Source organism: Ahaetulla prasina, chromosome 9 (assembly GCF_028640845.1).
Source record: "Ahaetulla prasina isolate Xishuangbanna chromosome 9, ASM2864084v1, whole genome shotgun sequence".
In the NCBI taxonomy this organism is placed as follows: domain Eukaryota; kingdom Metazoa; phylum Chordata; class Lepidosauria; order Squamata; family Colubridae; genus Ahaetulla; species Ahaetulla prasina.
The window spans coordinates 33653624-33668596 of record NC_080547.1 but is presented as its reverse complement, the minus strand read 5'-3'; the positions used below and the strand labels follow the sequence as shown (position 1 = coordinate 33668596).

The following is a 14973-nucleotide window of genomic DNA, read 5'->3' as shown; positions in this document are numbered from 1 at the left end:
GTTATAGAAATGACTTGTTCATATTTTTATGGAAAAACAAAAAGCTGTGATTTGATGCTAATGCCTTATTCTACCGCAACAGAGAGAGTTGGCAGTCAATGCTTCTTTTTCTCCCCCCCCACCTTTCCTCATTTCTCTTTCCCCTTTCCCTTCCCTCCCCATTGCTCATTCATTTACTTTTGAATTTTGTATTTTATAATACCACGTTTTCCTGAAAATAAGACCCTGTCTTATATTTTTTGAACCCCGAAATAAGCACTTGGTCTTATTTTTGGGGAGGTTTTATTATTTTGGGGTGTGTGGAGCAAGACGGGGATCCTCTTGCCGTCTTACCTGATTTCCATCTCTGTCTCCCTAACCCTAACCGGAGGGAATGGCGGGGACCAGCTGCACATGCGGTTAAATATTTTTGGGGGAGGGCTTATTTTTGGGGAAACACAGTATTTAATAACTTAATAAAAAATATTTGAATTCAAAGGGTATGAAAAAAAACCACCCTGCAGTGGTTCACTAAGCAGCCATGGCTGAAAACTTAACTTAAAATGACCCCTTGCTCAGCGACAGAAATTCCAATCCCAGGTTTTTTTTTTATTTGCATTTATATCCCGCCCTTCTCTGAAGACTCAGGACGGCTTACACTATGTCAAGCAATAGTCTTCATCCATTTGTATATTATATACAAAGTCAACTTATTGCCCCCAACAATCTGGGTCCTCATTTTACCTACCTTATAAAGGATGGAAGGCTGAGTCAACCTTGGGCCTGGTGGGACTTGAACCTGCAGTAATTGCAAGCAGCTGCTAGTTAATAACAGACTGTCTTACCAGTCTGAGCCACAGAGGCCCCTGTGGTTGTTCCCTGCCTGGACTGCCTCTAAGAGCTAACAACATGAGCCAATATTGTAGAAAACTAACTTTTAATATTTCTGTCGCAATCAGCACCCCAGCAGAGCAACACCGGTAGGAGGTTCAATCCCACAGAAGCTTACGGAGTCTTTTATTCCACTGTTAACCACAGTTCTCAATTAGTGGTACCCATGATGTAATTCTCATCCAAAATTGGACAAGAACCAGAGGGTGCCCCAAAGGGAAGTTCAGCTGGTTTCCCAGTTGAGTGCACCGAGATTGTATTAAGATAAACTACTCTGGTCTAGTGGTTAAGGCACCAGGCTGGAAGCCAGGAGAGCGAGAGTTCTAATCCTGCCTGAGGTATGAAAAGCAGCTGGGTGACTTTGGGCCAGTCAATCTGTCTCAGCCCAACTCACCTCACCTCGTTGTTGCTTTCGGGAAAATAAAGAAGCGGAAGGAATATTAATTATGTTCGCTGCTTTGAGTTACTTGAGCAAATCTCACTTAAGAACTGCCTTGCTAAGCCACAAAATTTTGGGCTCAATTGTGGTCGTAAATCGAGGATTACCTCTAATTTGAAATGTTACATGTCTGATTTTTTTGGGATAAATTCTGAGTTTAGTGGAAGATTGTTCTTCAATGCTTCAGCCCCCGTCAGTTCCTACTCCTTCTTTTACAGTTAGGCCAACAAAAACTGCCAGTGATGTGATTACAAAAAAACAATGTTCTTTCCACTTACTGTATCCAAGAAAGGTAACACTGTAACAACAGAATGCCTGTAAGCAGTTATTACTGAAAGAGTGGGCATTTTCTTTCCATCTTGGCTCAGATGCTTTGATCAATAGATGGGCGCAACTCAAAATACCGCATGGAAATTTGAGAAGCAGCAGTCTAGATACAAGAGGAAGTTTTCAGGGATTTGGCATCTTGGCCACACAAGGGGCAATAGCAGCTCTGCATTGTCGACTTTTCCAAAGTCAGAACCATTTTTTGAAAGGTGAATAGAATAGAATAAAATAGAATAGAATGGGATGGGATGGGATGGGATAGGATAGGATAGGATAGGATAGGATAGGATAGGATAGGATAGGATAGGATAGGATAGGATAGGAATTTTTTATTGGCCAAGTGTGATTGGACACACAAGGAATTTGTCTTGGTGCATAGGCTCTCAGTGTACATGAAAGAAAAGATACGTTCATCAAGAATCGTAAGGTACAACACTTAATGATAGGAATAGAATAGAATAGAATAGAATAGAATAGAATAGAATAGAATAGAATAGAATAGAATAGAATTTATTGGCCAAGTGTGATTGGACACACAAGGAATTTGTCTTTGGTGCATAGGCTCTCAGTGTATACATAAAAGAAAAGATACCGTCATCATTTTGAAAGGTGAGCCCCAGGCCTTCAAGTCCGAAAGCAAAACTGAACTGGGCACTCTGTCTCTTCCTTTATGTTTGTCCATCTCCTTATCAATAAGCAAAAAATCTACAGAAGTTCTCAACCATCCAGGTCCTGGTTTGACCCAGAGTTGCTTTTCCAAACATCAACTGGACTTTCTTGGGTTTTTTTTTTCCCCCCTCTGGAAACATTTCCAAGAGCTTCTTCAGTTCTTCTTGGATAAGAAGCGAAACCAAACCAAAAAGGAGGGGGGGGAATCAAGAAAGTCCAGTTGCCTTTTGGAAAAGCACCTCTGGGACAATAAGCAAAATGTAACACCAGCGGGAGCCCAAGAGATGGTCAACATCACCTCCAGATAATGATGGGGCTTTTTACCTTCTGCCACCCCAAAAATGCCAGCTAAAGCAGGGATCTCCAACCTTGGCAACTTTAAGCCTGGTGGACTTTAAGTTTTTACTTTCTGCCACCCTAAAAATACCAGCTAAAGCAGGGGTCTCCAACCTTGGCAACTTTAATGCCAGCTAAAGCAGGGGTCTCCAACCTTGGCAACTTTAAGCCGGACGGACTTCAACTTTTTACCTTCCGCCACCCCAAAAATACCAACTAAAGCAGGGGTCTCCAACCTTTATTTATTTATTTATTTATTTATGTTGTCACAACAATATATGTAAGTATCATACAGAAAGGTTATATAGTATATAAACATATATATGAGTAAATATTAGGAGGTATAAGCATATATATATATAGGAAGAAGAAAAGAAAAACAATAGGACAGGAACGGTAGGCACATTTGTGCGCTTATGCACGCCCCTTATGGTCCTCTTAGGAATGGGGTGAGGTCAATAGTAGAAAGTTTTAGGATAAAGTTTTTAGGATTATGGGAAGAGACCACAGTCAGGTAAAGTATTCCAAACACTGATGATTCTGTTACAGAAGTCATATTTTCTGCAATCTAGATTAAAGCGGTTGACATTAAGTTTAAATCTATTGGTTGCCCTTGTATTATTGCAATTAAAGCTGAAGTAGTCTTTAACAGGAAGGACATTACAATAGATGATTCTATGAGTTAAACTTAGGTCTTGTCGAAGGCGACGGAGTTCCAAGTTTTCTAAGCCTAGGATTTCAAGTCTGGTGGGATAAGGTATTTTGTTGTTTTCAGAGGAATGGAGAACTCTTCTTGTAAAATATTTCTGGACACGTTCAATTGTATTGATGTCAGAGATATGGTGAGGGTTCCAAACAGGTGAGCTGTATTCTAGAATTGGTCTGGCAAATGTTTTATATGCTCTGGTTAGTAGTGTAGTGTTTTTGGAAAAGAAGCTACGCAAGATTGGGTTTAACCTTGGCAACTTTAAGCCAAGCGGACTTCAACGTTTTACCTTCTGCCACTCCAAAAATGCCAGCTAAAGCAGGGGTCTCCAACCTTGGCAACTTTAAGCCGGGCGGACTTCAACTTTTTACCTTCCGCCACCCCAAGAATACCAACTAAAGCAGGGGTCTCCAACCTTTATTTATTTATTTATTTATTTATTTATTTATTTATTTATTTATTTATTTATTTATGTTGTCACAACAATATATGTAAGTATCATACAGAAAGGTAATATAGTATATAAACATATATGTGAGTAAATATTAGGAGGTATAAGCATATATATATATAGGAAGAAGAAAAGAAAAACAATAGGACAGGAACGGTAGGCACATTTGTGTGCTTATGCACGCCCCTTATGGTCCTCTTAGGAATGGGGTGAGGTCAATAGTAGAAAGTTTTAGGATAAAGTTTTTAGGATTATGGGAAGAGACCACAGAGTCAGGTAAAGTATTCCAAGCACTGATGATTCTGTTACAGAAGTCATATTTTCTGCAATCTAGATTAAAGCGGTTGACATTAAGTTTAAATCTATTGGTTGCTCTTGTATTATTGCAATTAAAGCTGAAGTAGTCTTTAACAGGAAGGACATTACAATAGATGATTCTATGAGTTAAACTTAGGTCTTGTCGAAGGCGACGGAGTTCCAAGTTTTCTAAGCCTAGGATTTCAAGTCTGGTGGGATAAGGTATTTTGTTGTTTTCAGAGGAATGGAGAACTCTTCTTGTAAAATATTTCTGGACACGTTCAATTGTATTGATGTCAGAGATATGGTGAGGGTTCCAAACAGGTGAGCTGTATTCTAGAATTGGTCTGGCAAATGTTTTATATGCTCTGGTTAGTAGTGTAGTGTTTTTGGAAAAGAAGCTACGCAAGATTGGGTTTAACCTTGGCAACTTTAAGCCAAGCGGACTTCAACGTTTTACCTTCTGCCACTCCAAAAATGCCAGCTAAAGCAGGGGTCTCCAACCTTGGCAACTTTAAGCCGGGCGGACTTCAACTCCCAGAATCCCCCAGCCAGCAAAGCTGGCTGGGGGATTCTGGGAGTTGAAGTCCGCCCGGCTTAAAGCTGCCAAGGTTGGAGACCCCTGAGCGAAAGCCTCTCTCGCCACCTGTTGCTTCTCATCATTAAAATCAATGGCATCCCTCTCTCAGGCTCGCGGCGGCACCGGCGCAGATGCCAACCTCGCGGAGCGCCCAAGCCAAAGAGCCGCCGCCGCTTCCTCCTCCTCCTCCTCCTCCTCGCCTGCATTTGCGCAAGTTCACTTTCGGTTTTTTAACCCGCCGCGCCAGCCCCACCCGCTCGGGCTTCACCAGGCATAAAGCGGGTTGCGGGAACTCGACCTCCTCCACCTCAGGCGGGTCAAGCGCGGCCGCCGCCCTCCCATTTCCGACCTTTTCCCTTTTTTTTTTTTTTTTTTAAAATTTTGAGGGCCCCGCCCCCTTTCCTCTTCCCCTTCGGCCGAGCTGCCTCCCACCCCTCCCCGCTTTCCCACCTTCGGCCGGGTGACGTCAGATTCGGTTCTGCCGGCGCCATTTTGAAAGGAGGAGGAGGAGGGGGGCTGGGGAAGGAGGAGGAGGAGGAAGCGGAGAAGCGGGGAAGCCCTGGAAGCGAAGCCGGCCTTGCCCTCCCCCCCCTCCCCCGGCGGCCGCGATCCGCTGCCATCCTCCTTCCACGTTCTCTCCGAGACCGGCCCGGCGAGAGGATTGAGAAGCTGAGAGGCCGCTTCCTCCCGACCGCCAACCATTGGGCGCCCAGCATGGCAGGTAAAAAGGGGCGAGGGAGCCGCGCTCTGGCCGGGGACGGGAGCCTGGCGCCGGCCGGGCTGAGGAAGCGCTGCTTTGCTCTTGCAGAGCCCGACTGGCTCTGCGAGGAGCGGTTTCGGCCGCTTCCTTTTGCTTCTCTCTCTCTCTCTCTCTCTCTCCCCCCCCCTCCCCGTTGCTTGTAACCCGCCTCGGCTTTCGGTCCCCTGAAATGCTGGCTCCCCTCCCCGGGCCGCCTCGTCCAGCCTCGATTCCCCCTTGAGGGATGGCCGGGATCGTTCCGACGGGAGGTTTTTGAAAAAGATGCCCCCCTCCCACCTTCTCGCCTCTCTGCCCGTCAAAGCGGCGGCTCTGCTCCTTGGCGAAGGAGAGGCAGAAGTTGGAGCGGTTTCCAACCGAGGGGGGGACGCGGGGTGTGTGTGTTTGTGTGTGTGTGTCGGGGTATATTGATCTTCCTCTTTTCCCCTGCTGATAAGCCTCGAAAAGGCTTTGCCCCAGCCCGGGCGGGGAGGGGGGGGGATTCGGGGCTGGACCGGCAGAGGATTTGCTTTGCACGCCCCGTGTTTGGGAAGTGAGGGCAGAGGGCGCGTCGGGAAGGGAAAGGAAGGGAAGGGTGGGCTCCTTTGCAACAAGCCAGCGCGCACCGATGCAGCCGCTTTCGTGGGAAGAGGCGTGCAATCTTGGTGGGAAACCGAGAGGGTGGGGGGGCTGCTGACAGCTTGAGCAGCCTACATGCGATTAGTTATGTGAAGCCTACATCTCTTCCTGCTCATTTGAGCGAGATGGGGGGGGGAGTTTCCCCCACCTTACTAGTGCTTGGAGGGTGGTGGTGGCTGGCATGAAAATACATCGGGAGGCCTTAAACACCAGCTTCCCTTCTCTTGCTTTTCCCCCCATTCCTTTTTTCCTTTTCCCTGGGATTCGTTTCACCCACACCCAGTTGATTTAATTGCTCCAGGTTTGGAAATGTGGAGCACAAGAGGCCCTGTTTAGAGCTGCTTTGCAGCCCTGATGTGCCCACGACGCCTCTGTGCATCCACCCGACCCTGGATTTTTATTTTTATTTTTTCAACAATGGAAGCAGAGCTTGGAATGTAGGGAGTTAAAGCTGGATGGGGACCACCTAATTATTTTTTTTTAAAAATAAATGAGATGTACGTTTGCAGTTATTTTTATAGAAGATCTTTGGGTTTCCAGGCAGAGCTCAGCTGCGGGCCTTGGCTTTTGCTCCTTCGGGATGCATTCGGAATCCTGTACATGCATATAGATTTATTCCTATCTCTAAACATCCTTTCCCATTTCCAGATATGGTCAAATGATCCAGGACATTGTAACAGAAGGGAGATTAAAATAGAATACTTTTGTTTCCACTTTTCCTGCTGTTCTTGAGCCAGGAAGGAGTACACAGTTGCTTCAAACTTTGTTCTCCCTGTAGAGTTCAGCCTTAAGCAGAAAAGAGGGAGAGAGAGAGTTAGAGAGAGACAGAGAGAGAAAAAACTTTTGCACTGTTTGGCATTTGGTTTGGAGGGGGGGCCTGAAAAGAAAGGGCTCCATTTTGACAGCCCTCTTTTCAGGGCTGGTGGTAGAAGCCACCAGCTTGTAATTCTTCACCGTCTTTTCCTGTATGAACCCAACCCAAATGACTGACTTCAAATGACATGAAGAAGGAATGGGTGGCGTCTGCTGGGTGTTTTGTACATGCCTTGGCGGCAACGTTGATTCATTGTCTTCCGCCTAGGCTGAAATGTTCCTGAAATTTTCTCTTCGATCAGTCTTTTACGGTAGTTTGAAACTTTACTGGTAACTTTAAAGCAGCCTGACAACCTTTTCAGCTTTTGAGGTTGTAGCTTCTGCTTTGTGGTGTTTTTTTTTAAATCACGTTTTATTTCTTTATTATGCACACAGGAAAGGTTCTTGGCTTAGGTTTCTGTTGTTTTTTTCTTTAGGCGGTGAAGTTTGCTGTTCCTGCTGCTAATGAGAACGTTCATTTATTGTTCTTAAATACAGTGTGTGTGTGTGTGTGTGAGAAATGTAGCGAGGTTAAGGGCGGGAGAGGATTTAATGTAGAAAATGAATTTTGTTTGTTAAGCCAAGGAAGCACTGCATTTTTTCAGGGAATTCTAGAAGGCATCCGGGGTAATTTCTTGCAATTTGTGGTGTGATTTTGGGAATGTATTCAGGAATGTAGTTTTGGAAACTGCTAAGAATTAGCTGAGAAATTGCAGTGAATTCTGGGCTGGCTGGATAGATTTGCTCTGGGCTAATTCGAACCCAATGCTTAGGTGGCAGGTGGAGGAAGAGAATGGTTTGCGAGGAGGTTATCTGTGGGGCTTCAATCTGTGCTGAGAATATCCTTGTGGGTGTGTAGAGTTTGCCTTTGCAGCGTCATTCGCTGCACTGTTTATCAGAGTGGAATGATAACATCGTGCAGCCAAATTTCATACGATGGATGTGGGATTACGTTGATTTAACTTCTGTTCTGTTTCCAGGAGCTGGCGGTGGCGGGAATGACATTCAATGGTGTTTTTCTCAGGTGAAAGGCGCTGTGGACGATGATGTAGCGGAAGGTAAGAACACGTTCTGAGCCCCCATTACCATTGCTAATGAGAGCACTGTGGAAATGCTGCATTCCTGGGATAGTTCCTGATGTTGGGCCTAGAGATAATATCCTGGAAGTTTACTGTAGTGTCTTGAATCTTGCTTAATGGGTTGTTGGGGCACTCATCTTCTTTTGGATTGGTATTAAATGGTTAGAATCCGGGTAGTTTTTGAAGGGATGCTAAACTTTTTTCACACGTCTCTTTCCTCTGTATTGGAATTGCGTGCTTTGAAAATAATTCGGAAGGGAAGCTTTGGTTTGCCTATGGCATAGTAATACCTCTTCTCTATTAATTAAAGCAGCCCAACTTTTTAAGGGATTTGCTGGAGTCTGGAAAAGATGTGGCTGCTTTAAGAATTGTATTAATTTTAATAAATTAGGGCAAATTTAGGTATGTTTATAAACATGAAAAAAAGATATAAGTATTTCTGATGAGTGGCAGATGGGTTTTCTGGTCAATGCAGTGCATTGCATGTATATGTGGGTGCATACCTACAGGCATTATAATACACGTTGCAAGCAGTGTGTAAAATGACCTTTCATTCCTTGAGTTATTGCATTTTAAAGAAATCACCTGTGGCTGTTAAACCTGGATAATTAACCATGCATTGTACTTTTCTGAATAGATGCCTCTATTAGTGTGAGCACGTTGTGTTATTAAGCCTTGAATTCTTGCTGTAGAGAAAAAAATGTAGCATGAAAATGGAGAATGATTCCTAGTTTCTTTTTAATGATATATTTCTGGAAACATTGGAGAATTGGAGCATGCATAGTATGGGTCAGGAGATCACCCTGATACAGAAACAGTAGCAGTTTCTGGAAAGCAGCTGTGTAATCTAATCTGCTTGAGCTTTCTAAGAAGGGAAATTGGGCCTTTTCCTTGAAGGTAACACACCTAAGTCCAAAGATTTGACGTTCTTTTTTTTTTTTTTGGGAGGATGGATGGATAATACTTAGATGATAAAGGGCCTGCCTTGTATGCAGATGGATTTAGATTTTGTTTCTGGAAGCAAAACCTCTGGGAACTTCAGCCTGCAACTTTCAAGGAGTATTTTGGTTTGAGTAATATTCCAGAGATAGGTAGTGTGTTTCCTTACCTAAACCTTTCCTGAAATCACATATTCTGCTTAGCTGTACAGGTATTCCCCCACCTCCAGCCACAATTGAGCCCAAAGCTTCTGTTGTTAAGTGAGACATTTGTTAAGTGGAGGTTTGCCCCATTTTACGACTTTCTTGCCACAGTTGTTAAGTGAATCATTGCAGTTGATAATTTAGAAACAACTGGCTTCCTTGTTGATTTTGCTTGTCAAAAAGTCATAAAAGGGGATCACAAGACCTTGGGCCACGGCAATGGTCATAAGTATGAAACAATTGCCAAGCACCTGAATTTTGATCACATGATCATAGGGATGCTACGAAGGTGGTAAGTGTGAAAAATGGTCATAAGTCACTTTTTTCGGAGCCATTGTAACTTTGAAAGTCGCTACGTGAACTGTTGTAAGTTGAGAACGACGTGTAATATTGTTTTAGTGGAGAAATACGGACCAGTTAGTGTGTATTAGTTGACAATGCAGCTCTGTAGCTCTCTAGCGCAAGATGTACAAAATAGGCAAAACTTGGCTCAGAATAAACCTTCATATTCTTCCTGTGCTGCTAGACTTTTTTTTTTTAGGTGGGGGAGGATCCATGCTGCCCAATAGGAGAAGCTGGTTTGTATCTGCCCTTCTCTTCCCTCCCCATAATGGCTGCTGTGGCCCATCTGCTTCCTTTCTCTCTCATCTTCTGTCCCTTCTGAGTTCCCTTCAATTCCTGATATCTTTGGCCCCTTCCCCTATTCCCTCCCCTTAATAATCCTTCCTGCCTGGTTTCAAAACAGCCCAGTTTTGCTCTGTTTACGGACCAGAACAAGCTGTTTTGGGCACACAGTGTTTTGTGCCTCCCTATTTCCCCCCCAGCAAGTACATTCTATGGTGGATACTGTTGTTAACTAGAGCTGAGTGTATGGCTTGCTAAATATGCATCAGTAAAGCCTACTGACCATTGCTGTATGAATTACTGCGCTATTGATCTGTTGCAGCTGGTGCAAAAGGAACGCCCATTGCTGTGAATGCTGCCTGTATTGAGAACAAGAGCAGGCTGGAATGAGCTGGGGTTCTTTTTCCCTCTGTGGTACCGGAATCATGCTGGGGGAAAAAACAGTCAGAATCTGAAACTTAAAGAACATAGTCTAAAGGAATGAAGAGTTAGGGGTGACATGATAACAGTATTCCAGTATTTCAGGGGCTGCCACAAAGTAGAGGGAGTCAAATTATTCTACAAAGCCCTGGATGGCAGGACAAGAAACAATGGTTGGAAACTGATCAAAGAGAGAAGCAACCTGGAATTAAGGAGAAACTTCCTAACAGTGAGGACAATTAACCATCTTGCCTTCAGAAATCATGGGCGCTCCCATCACTGGAAGTTTTTAAGCAGAGACTAGATAGTCATTTGTCTGAAATGGTAAAGGTTCCCCTGCTTGAGCAGGGGGCTGGACTAGAAGACCTTCAAAGTCCCTTCCAGCTCTGTTATATTCTAAATTCTAAATAGTTTCATATCCTTCGAGTTAAAAGAAGCTTCCATTTAGGGTAAAGATTGGTGTAGATCAGGGATGTCAAACTCACATCGTCACGTGACATTTTCCCCCTTTGCTAAACTGGGTGTGGGTGTGGCCAGTGCATGACACATCTGGCCTGCGGGCCACGAGTTTGACACCCCTGATGTAGATGGTTCTCTCCATAGTGTCCTAGAAATTTATTCTCGGTATGCTTGAATGGAGAGAAGCAGGCATATAACTAGGGCTATAAATGTACCAAAGTCGATGAAAATAAATACATATAGATAATCCTCCATTTACGATCACAGTTGGGACCAGAACGTACGCTGCTAAGCGAGACAGTTGTTCAGTGAGTCAGGCCTGATTTTACGACCGATTTTGCCATGGTTGTTAAGCAAATCACCACAGTTGTTAAATGAATCGCGCGTGCGTTAAGCAAATCTGGCTTCCCCCATTGACTTCGCTTGTTGGAAGTGGCCGGGAAGGTCATCATTGGTGATCACATGACCTGGGATGGTGCAATTTATTTATTATTTATTTATTTATTTTGTTGAATACATATTAAATAATATATATAAGTATAAGCATGAATACATAAAATGAATACAATTAAAGGAAACATTAGGACAGGGACCGTAGGCACGCTGGTGCTCTTATGCACGCCCCTAAAAGACCTCTTAGGAATGGGATGAGGTCAACAGTAGACAGTCTTAGGTTGAAGTTTTGGGGATTTTGGGATGAGACCACAGAGTCTGGTAGTGCATTCCAGGCATTAACAACTCTGTTACTGAAGTCATATTTTCTGCAATCAAGTTTAGAGCGGTTCACTTTAGGTTTGTATCTATTGTGTGCTCGTGTATTGTTGTGGTTGAATTGTGTATTGTAAACACATGCCGTTTGCCAAGCACCCACATTTTGATCACGTGACCATGGGAATGCTGTGACAGTTGTAAATGTGAAGACCAATTATAAGTCACCTTTTTTGGTGCTGTTGTAACGTTGGACAGTTGCTTAACAGATGGCTATAAGTGGAGAATTACCTGTATTGAGAATATTCATAACAGGTTCTCCAGCAGGGCGGGACCAGCAGCCAGGCATGGGGAGTGACTCGGTCTGTATCCAATGGGATCGAGTCTGCTAGTTGAAAAGCACCTCCTCCTCCTGGTGCCTTCCAGCTTTCAGACTCGATCTGATTGGGAACAGACGCACTTCGGAGCTGCTTCCCTTTGAATTCTTCCCAAAGTAAGCTTTTCTTAAGTAATTAGGAGGGCGATTCAGCCCTATTTATTCCTTCCCAGCTGCTGGTATAGGGGTTGAGGCTCCCATTGTAGGTGAGCTCTCCCCCTCCCCAGCGAGAAAGGGCGATTCAGCCCGATACCGCTGGGGACAGCATAAGAAGCTGCTGGAAGAACGGGGAGGCTGTTAGGCCTCAATTCGCCTCCCGTGGCTGGCAAATTCGGCTGCCGAATTTAAAACACAACCGCGTGGCGGCTTTAATTAATATTAAGTTTGGGCGCTCGGGTGCTTCCCGATCGCCTCGGCCTACCCATAAAGGGTCTAGGCCGGCCAGCCTGCCCTTACCTGAGCTCTGGGCGTCTTTAATCAGGCCATTGATGGGCCTATTTTCCAGTCACCGGATCTTCGTGGGCGCTCGGGCTTCATTCCCGATCGCTTGGTGACTCAGCAGGGCCTCTGCATCGATCTTGACTGGCTCTCCGGCCACTCACTGAGGCCTTCAGTCTGTGAGTATGATTACCCTTTTAGCCACCTCCGGTTTTACTAGCCACGTGGCAAAATACCTAGTAGGCCCTAGAGAATGGAAAAATTTCCCCACTGAATTTTTATTTAAATGGTAATTTAATTATAATTTGTCCTAGGTCATTTCTGTAATAGGCCTTGGCTTGGGCCTCTAAAGGCTCATAGGCCTCGCATCCAGGCCTTGTCCACGTGGGGTTTGAGGCCTAACTATCGGTTAGGCCTTTCAAGATGGCCGCCGTTCCTCCAGTCCGGCCTAGTAAAGGAAGCAACATCAGACCAGTCCAAGCCCAGGGCCTAGTGCTTGAGCTCTCATGCACCCACAAGGTCAGAGACACTTCAATCCTCCATTTCTAAGCCCCAAAAGGCTATTTCTAAGACTTCTGAAAGAAGGCCCTACAACGCCAGAAGGCTATGGATAGGGCCATTGCTAGGGCAGTGAGGGAATCTGCTGATACTATACAGGAACAGCAATCCACCTCCTTACCAGTTCAGCCTCCTGTGCAGTCTCCTGGGGCTCCATTAACTTTATCTCCTGATATATCTGTAGACTCATCCCAACCTCTGCCCAATTCTGATTTATTCTGTTCTATTTCTGTATCTGAAATGGAGGTTTTACCTGCAGCTCCGCCAGTACTTGAGTCAGCAGAGGTTCCTTCTAGTGCCACTATTCCAATGGGGCCTGTGAGTCACCAGGCAGTTGCCCCAGTGGCTAATGACCCTGCAGTTATGGCAGAAATGATTGCAGCTGCTGTTCAGAGGGTATTACTGCTTCCAGGCAGACAAGCACCCATTCATGGGTTTCAGAATATGTAGCATCCCAAACTAGTCACGATTTGGTGCAGGACTACTCCACACCTCAAGCTGAAGATTTCCAGGCTCATTCTCCATCTCGGGCCTCACTGGGGGATGAAGGGGACCTTAGGGATGAGAACCTCTCTGAGGATGAGGATTTGGTTCCAGACCAACCCTCCTTTGTGGGTCTCTTCAACCCACAATTATTTCGATCTTTGCTACACAAGGCCAAGGTCACTACCGGCTGGGAGTGGCCCGACCGGCCCCAATTCCCACCTCAGAGACCACTGATCCACCCATGGACTTGTTTTCAGTTCCGGTGGTCGAGTCAGAAGAGGTGCCTGCCCCCAAGCTCTTTGTGGAAGTAGTCGATAGGCAATGGAACACTCCTATAACTGGTCCTAATCCTAATGCCTTGGACCGTCGCTTGTATAATTTGGAACCTAACTTCCTTAAATTACTGCAAATCCCCACAGTTGATGCCCCAGTAGTTGCATTAGCAGGGCCATCTGTGGTCACAGGTCCTCCAGAGGAAACCCTTCGCCCGGAAGACAAACGGGCCGAACAAACCCTGATTAAGAGTCATCAGGCGGCTGCCTGGGCCGTTAGGGCCTCTTCCTCGGCCTCTTTCTTTAATAGGGCGGCCCTTTTATGGTTAAAACAGTTGCGGGACCGTTTACCAGTCACTGACTCCCGGTCACATCAGGACTTAAACAAGATTATAGCTGCCATCGAATACTCAGCCGATGCCACCCTGAATGCTTCTCGATTTGCTGCCAAATCGATTGGTTCCACAGTATCCTCACGCCGCCTTCTCTGGCTTAGGCGTTGGCAAGCCGACGCCAAAAACAAATGGAGGTTGGCCTCAGCCCCTTATTCGGGGACCTCACTCTTTGGAGCAGCCTTGGATCCTTTACTTATAGAGACCAAGGACAAGCGCAAAATCCTTCCAAGCATGTCCCGCCGTTCAGACTCCAGACCAACCCCATATTTTCGTCCCTTCAGAGCGGCTGATTCTAACTTTGGAAACTCCAGAACCCAAAGACCCTTCTCCCCAGACAGGGTAGACAGGATAGGCAGGATAGACAGGCAGGTCAAGGTCAGAGGGTTCCTTCAAGCGGCCCTTTCGGGAGAGGTCGCCCATTCAGGCGCTCACGTTGACTGCTTGCCCGTCCCCCCCATTGGGGGCAGACTGCCGCTCTTCGCCAGCCAATGGGATAAGTCCACCTCGGACTCCTGGGTCAGGGAGACAATCAGGTTCGGTCTATCCTGGAATTCCTCTCCACCCCCGGGCCATTTCGTCAGGTGCCCGTTATCTTGCAACCCGGCAAGCGGCTGCTCGTGGCATCGGCCATAAAACATCTTCTCTCAATTCAGGCCATCCAAAGCGGTGCCACGAGATCAGCACGGTCGGGGTTTTACTCCCGACTGTTCATAGTTCCAAAGCCCTCGGGGATGGAGAGCAATCCTCGACCTGAAGGCTCTGAACCGCCACATAGTCTACAGGCGGTTCAAGATGCAGTCACTCCAGTCCATCTTGGAGAGCATCAGGAGGGACTTCCTCACGTCAGTAGACCTGGCGGAGGCATACTTACACGTCCCTATCCTTCCGGCTCACAGACGATTCCTCCGCTTCTGCCACGGGGTCTCCATTACCAATATTGTGCCCTTCCATTCGGGCTCTCCTCGGCCCCAGGGTCTTCTCAAAGCTAATGGCGCTCTCACAGCGCATCTCCGGGCTATTCAATCAGAATCCAGGCTTATCTGGACGATCTCCTTATTCAATCTCGATCAGAGACCCTGGCGGCAGCGGTTGTCCACAACCATTCAGGTTCTAG

At 45.9% G+C, this 14973-nt stretch overlaps 1 protein-coding gene across 2 annotated transcripts in view; it reads left to right on the top strand.

Annotated features, from left to right (window-relative positions):
* Positions 1 to 5191: 5191 nt before the first annotated feature.
* Positions 5192 to 14973, top strand: part of PPP2R2A (protein phosphatase 2 regulatory subunit Balpha) — a 106642-nt gene continuing 96860 nt past the window's right edge. The window contains exons 1-2 of one of the 2 annotated variants that reach the window (XM_058194491.1): positions 5192 to 5396; positions 7883 to 7960. In XM_058194491.1, coding sequence (XP_058050474.1) covers positions 5390 to 5396; positions 7883 to 7960 — 85 coding nt within the window. In that variant the 5' untranslated portion in view covers positions 5192 to 5389. Of the gene's footprint in view, positions 5397 to 7016; positions 7175 to 7882; positions 7961 to 14973 lie in introns of those variants that run through there. The other variant, XM_058194490.1, reaches the window with a different exon arrangement.